Here is a 6,514-nt window from a genome sequence, read left to right as displayed (position 1 = left end):
TGTGTGTGTGTGTATATATATAATCACTCTGCCCTCCTGTGGGGACTGGACTGACTGCAGGCAAGATGGAGGCAGGGAGAACTGCAGGAGGTGTTGAAATCGGCCAGGAGAGAGAAGGGGAGGCCTGAGCAAAGGCAGTGACAGTTGTGATGGAGAGGAGGGAACAGATTTAGAAGGAAGCATCCACAGGACCTGGTGACTGGGGGTATGTGGTGGGCGGAGGGGGCGGCGGTGGGGAGGAGTGAGAGGTGAGGCTTAGATTTCCTGAGGGAAGAACCCACCTCCTGCCCACCTAGTGGGCCTCCTGGTTTCACCTGGGCAATAGGGTTGGCAGGCATCACCCCTTTTCCTGATGGATGCCCACATTCTTCCACCCTAAGTCAGCCCTGTTCACGGTGGCCCCACTGCCTGTCAGTCATTGAAGCATTGGGTAAGACAGGGGAGAGGGATGGGGAGCCAACATTTGAGGTGGGGCTGGAGGGGACTCTGGACTTTGGGGCCTGCTGTGGCGGGGGAGAGGGGGTAGTGGCTGATTGGCCACCTTGGAGGCCAGGCCCCACCCTGCTGGGAGCCTGAGTGCCCCAGCTCTGGGCCACAGGCTGCCCGTGGGCTCCAGGAATACCCACAGTCTTCCCAAATTATAGGGCCAGGCCACCGGCCTCCGGGAAGCTGCCCCCTGCAAAGGGCCCACAGACAAATTGCTTTAAAAATAGACTTGGGAGCCGGGTGTGGTGGCTCACTCCTGTAATCTCAGCAATTTGGGAGGCTGGGGCGGGAGGATCACTTGAGGCCAGGAGGTTGAGACTGTGATGAGCCAAGATCGAAACACTGTACCCTAGCCTGGGTGACAGAATAAGACCCTGTCACCCTGCCCCCCAAAAAAATTAATAATAAAAAAAAGACTTGGGGTGGCTGAGGAGTTGCAGGGCTGATCTAAGAGGGGTGGATGTCCCTGCCCTCATGGGGTCTAGGGGGAGGCACAAAGGTTTGTCTTTGCCCCTGGGGGATCTCAAAGACCATCAGACGCAGTTCACACTTCTTGTGCTGAGCACAGCTCTAAGCCCTTGACACACATGAACTATTTTTTTTTTCTTTGAGATGGAGTTTTGCTCTTGTTGCCCAGGCTAGAGTGCAATGGTATGATCTCAGCTCACTGCAACCTCTGCCTCCTGGGTTCACTGATTCTACTGCCTCAGCCTCCCGAGTAGCTGGGATTACAGTCATGAGCCACCACTCCCGGCTGATTTTGTACTTTTAGTAGAGACAGGGTTTCTCCATGTTGGTTAGGCTGGCCTTGAACTCCTGACCTCAGGTGATCCGCCCTCCTTGGTCTCCCAAAGTGCTGGGATTACAGACGTGAACCACACGCCCGGGCACATGAGCTTCTTTACTCCTCCCACCAACTCTCTGAGGGCAGGTACCATTGTTCTCCCCATTTAACAGGTGAGAAAATTAAGACACTCACTCAAGACCGGGTCCGTTAGAGGGAAAAGAGGAATAAAATAAGAACACTGTTCATTGTTACAAGCACCCATAGTGTTTTCTTTTTGTTGTTGTTGTTTTTCTTTTTAAGACAGGGTCTTGCTCTGTCTCCCAGGCTGGAGTGCAGTGGTGCCATCATAGCTCACGGCAGCCTCGACCTCTGGGGTTTAAGATATCCTCCTGCCTCAGGCTGTCAGGCAGCTGGGACTACAGGCATGTGCCACTATGCCTTGCTAATTTTTTAATTTTTAATTTTGTAGAGAAGGTGTTTTGCTATGTCGCCCAGGTTGGTCTCAAACTCCTGAGCTCAAGCAATCCTCCCACCTCGGCCTCCCAAAGTGCTGAGATTGTAGGTGTGACTCAGCATGCCTGGCCCCCCCACATAGTATTCATAGGACTTCTATGTGCACGATGAAAATAGTCACTAATTATTATTATTATTATTTTTTGAGACAGAGTCTCACTCTGTCATCCAGGCTGGAGTACAATATCATGATTTCGGCTCACTGCAACCTCCGCCTCCTGCGTTCCAGTGATTCTCCTGCCTCAGCCTCCTGAGTAACTGGGATTACAGGCGCACACCTCCGCTCTCAGCTAATTTTTATATTTTTAGTAGAGACAGGATTTCACCTGTTGGCTAGGTTGGTCTTGAACTCTTGGACTCAAGCAATCCTCCTGCCTCGGCTTCCCAAAGTGCTGGGATTACAGGCATGAGCCACTGCACTTGGCTGCTGCTAATTATTGGTATATATATTATGTGCTGGGCACTTAGCAGGGTACTTTGTATATATATTCTTTTAAGCCTGACCAGAACTCTCAAGGTATATATTATTTTCATTTTATCATTGAGGAAACAGAGGCCCAGAGAGATTAGGTAACTTGCCCAAGATCACCCAGCGGCTGGTGGAGACACAGGGATGCACACCAATGCCCTTTGGGTCCCAACCCAATAGCCCTGGCTGCCCTTCGTGACTGGCAAATGTGGTGGTGGCAAGGGTTTGCGGTTGAGAATCAGGGTGTGCTCTTATGTTTCTGTTCTGCATTTTACTGTGGGTGTGACCTAGACAACTGAGCTTTTGTGAAGTCTCAGTTTTCATTTTTGTCTTTTTTTTTGAGACGGAATCTCGCTTTGTCGCCCTGGCTGGAGTGCAGTGGCACAATCTCAGCTCCCTGCAACTTCTGCTTCCCGGGTTCAAGCAGTTCTCCTGCCTCAGCCTCCTGAATAATTGGAATTAGAGGCGCACGCCACTATGCCTGGTGAATTTTTGTATTTTTAGTAGAGATGGGGTTTCACCATGTTACCCAGGATGGTCTCAATCTCCTGACCTCGTGATCCACCCGCCTCAGCCTCCCAAAGTGCTGGGATTACGGGCATGAGCCATTGCACCTGGCTAAGTCTCAGTTTTCTTATCGGTCACATGGGGATTATGATGAATGTGATTACAACCTCACCTGTCAGTCATGAGAAATAAATGTGATAATTAACATGAAGGCAATCTGTAGACTGGATAGTGCTATAGAAATGTTTATTGTTATTTGCATTTGTAGATATAGATACTGAGGATTGCAGAGGTTAAGCGGCATGTCTATGATCACCCAGCCAAAAGCGACAGAGCCAGGATTTGAAACCACCGGTATTTGAGGAAATGCCCAAAGGGACCATTTCTAAGTGGGGCACAATGTGGGTCTTGAATGCTGATTACCTGAGTGGAAGAACTCAGGGTGCTCTTTGCCTTAAAGGATGGAGTTAGGGGGAGAAGGGAGCTTTAGAGAATGCTACCTTCAGGAATAAAAGAGGGTACAGGAATCTCTCCCAAATAGCGTCTCAGAGGACATCAAGTATGAGGAGGCGGTGAAGTTCTAGAATCTTGTCTACAGCTTATTATTATTATTGTTGTTATTATTTTGAGACAAAGTCTCGCTCTGTCGCCCAGGCTGGAGTGCAGTGGTGCGATCTCAGATCACGGCAGGCTCCGCCTCCCGGGTTCATACCATTCTCCTGCCTCAGCCTCCTGAGTAGCTGGGATTACAGGCACCTACCACCACACCTGGTTAATTTTTTTTTTCTTTTTTTGTATTTTTAGTAGAGACAGGGTTTCACTGTGTTAGTCAGGATGGTATTATTATTATTATTGAGACAAGAGTCGCGCTCTGTCACCCAGGCTGGAGTACAGTGGCTTGATCTCGACTCACTGCAACCGCCGCCTCCTGCGTTCAAGTGATTCTCCTGTCTCGTCCTCTGGAGTAGCTGGGATTACAGGTGCCCGCCACCACGCCCAGCTAATTTTTGTATTTTTAGTAGAGACGGGGTTTCACCATGTTGACCAGGTTGGCCTGGAACTCCTGACCTCAAATGATCCACCCACCTCAGCCTCCTAAAGTGCTGGGATTACAGGCGTGAGCCACCACACCCAGTCCTTTTTTTTTTTTTTTTTTTTTTGAGATGGAGTCTCACTCTGTTGCCAGGGCTGGAGTGCAATGGCGCAATCTCAGCTCACTGCAATCTCCGCCTCCTGGGTTCAAGTGATTCTCCTACCTCAGCCTTCCAAGTAGCTGGGATTACAGGCAGTGTGTAATAGAGTCACCATGTGATGGAGGGCATCATGCTGGGGTAAGTTTTGTATTTTTGTAGAGATGGGGTTTTACCATGTTCGCCAGGCTGGTCTTGAACTCCTCATCTCAGGTGATCCACCCACCTCGGCCTCCCAGAGTGCTGGGATTACAGCCTTGAGCAACTGCACCCAGCCAGTTATTATTATTATTGTTACTATGTTTTGAGAAGGAGTCCCACTCTGTTGCCCAGGCTGGAATGCAGTAGTGCCATCTCGGCTCACTACACCTCCTCCACCCGGGTTCAAGCAGTTCTCATGCCTCAGTCTCTTAAGTAGCCGGGATTACAGGAGCGCACCACCACAGCTGGATAATTTTTCTTTTATTTATTTATTTTTTTTGAGATGGGGTTTCGCTCTTGTCACCCAGGCTAGAGTGCAATGGTACGATCTTGGCTGGCTCATGACAACCTCCGCCTCCTGGGTTCAAGCAATTCTCCCCTCTTAGCCTCCCAAGTAGCTGGGATTACAGGCACCCGCCCCCGTGCCCAGCTAGTTTTTGTATTTTCTTAGTAGAGATGGGGTTTCACCATGTATTGGCCAGGCTGGTCTTGAACTCCTGACCTCAGGTGATCACCTGCCTCGGCCTCCCAATGTGCTGGGATTACAAGTGTGAGCCACCATGCCCAGCCCCATAGTCATTGTTGAATTACCCCTGTCTCCTCTAAGTCAGCAGTTTGCAAACCTGAGTGTTCATCAGAATCACCTGGAAGGCTGGGCCCTACCCACAGGGTTATGATTCAGCAGGTTCGGTGGAACCCGAGAATCTGCATTTCTAACAGATTCCCAGGTGATGCTGCTGGTCTGGGAACCACACTTTGTGAACCACTAACTTAAGTCAACAAAAAAAACCCTTTTGAGAAGTGCTGCTCTGGCTTTGAATTGAGGGAGAACAGAAAGGCAGGGAGCAGCACCTCCTGAGGGGTTTGTGGTGGCTCCTCTTGGAGCCTCTGGGAGTCTCAGGCTACAGGCATACTCTCTTGTCACCCCAGAGCTTCCTCCCTCCTGGGCCTTCTGGGGCCTGTGCTGTCTCCAGGTTCTTCCACCTCTTACCTTGGGTGGTGTCCTCCATCTTGATGGGCACGAGGGGGCTCTTACCTTGGGTGGTGTCCTCCATCTTGATGGGCACGAGGGGGCTCTGGGGCGCTGAGTCGCCGCTCAGGGAGTAGCTGTGCTCCGCCTGGATGCCTGGCGTAGGGGAGTCCAGTTCCATGTCCAATAGAGGGCTCTTCTCATCCAGCACAGGGTCATCAAAGAAACTGCTGAACAGGTCGTTGGAGAAGTCCTCCATGTTCTCCGTGAAGTGGTCCAGGTGCTCAGGAAAGTGCTAGGGAAGGAGAAGGTGAGGGGAAGAGGGAATTCAGCTTTGCTTGGGGAGGGGGTGCAGGTGCTACTGTGGTGGTGCGGCACCCACCACGGCCACCGTTGTCACTGCGACCTCCCATTACTGTGCCCATTCCCATTAATACCAGCAACATCACCAACCTCCCCACTACCAATATCACAACACCAACTCTCATCATTTCCATCACGACCATTACCACTGTCATCCCATTCTCTCTACTACCAGCTCCACCCTCACCATCGTTATCTGCAAGGGTGAGCTGCGGATGGGGTCAAAAAGTCCCTGGACCCGGCAACAGGACACTGGGCTCTGTGACCTTGGTCAAATGACTTAAACTTCGTGAGTCAGTTTCTCAGTCCTTCTTACTTCCTTCATAGGCTGATGTGAGGACAAAGTAAGAGAACAACCGTGTGTCTACGCCAACAAGTTTCTTTTCCAAAGGCAATATTAGTGAATTTTGTGTGATCTTTTGCTGGAATGTGGGAAGAGAGTGATGCAGGGTGGTGGGATTCTTGAAGCCTCCAGTCCCCTCAGCAGCACAGTCCCCATCTGTCCTCAAGACTTCAGGGTCTCTGTCCTTTCCCAAGCCATCCTTTATACGGAGAGGTTAGGCTCTGGAGCCCTACTACTTAGGTTCGAATGGTGGCCTCCATCCTTCCAGCTATGACTCAGTGCTGTTTAAACTGTGGGTGGTGACTCATTAATGGGTTGTGAAATCAATTTAGTGGGTCACGACCAGAATTTTAAGTAAAAATAAAACAGAAAAAAAAAAAAAAGGTAGAAAATATCAGAGTGCACAGCACACAGTGGAGTTAAATACCTGGTAATTTAAAAACAAATCAGTTATGTGTGTGTGCGTGCTCGCACATGTGTGTACTTGGTAATGATGTAACATATATTTCTTAGAAACAAAAAAGTCAGGCCGGGCGCAGTGGCTCACGCCTGTAATCCCAGCACTTTGGGAGGCCGAGTGGGGGTGGATCACCTGAGGTCGGGAGTTCGAGACCAGCCTGACCAACATGGAGAAACCCCATCTCTACTAAAAATACAAAATTAGCTGGGCCTGGTGGCACATGCC

At 50.2% G+C, this 6,514-nt stretch overlaps 1 protein-coding gene across 1 annotated transcript in view; it reads right to left on the bottom strand.

The window, feature by feature from the left end:
• Positions 1–6,514, bottom strand: part of CREB3L1 (cAMP responsive element binding protein 3-like 1) — a 61,695-nt gene that overhangs the window by 33,114 nt on the left and 22,067 nt on the right. Inside the window, exon 2 of the mRNA XM_012001464.1 lies at positions 5,190–5,418. Coding sequence (XP_011856854.1) covers positions 5,190–5,418 — 229 coding nt within the window. The remainder of the gene's footprint in view (positions 1–5,189; positions 5,419–6,514) is intronic.

This window comes from Mandrillus leucophaeus, unplaced genomic scaffold (assembly GCF_000951045.1).
Source record: "Mandrillus leucophaeus isolate KB7577 unplaced genomic scaffold, Mleu.le_1.0 Scaffold66, whole genome shotgun sequence".
Lineage (NCBI taxonomy): Eukaryota > Metazoa > Chordata > Mammalia > Primates > Cercopithecidae > Mandrillus > Mandrillus leucophaeus.
This window is presented reverse-complemented; position numbering and strand designations above follow the sequence as displayed.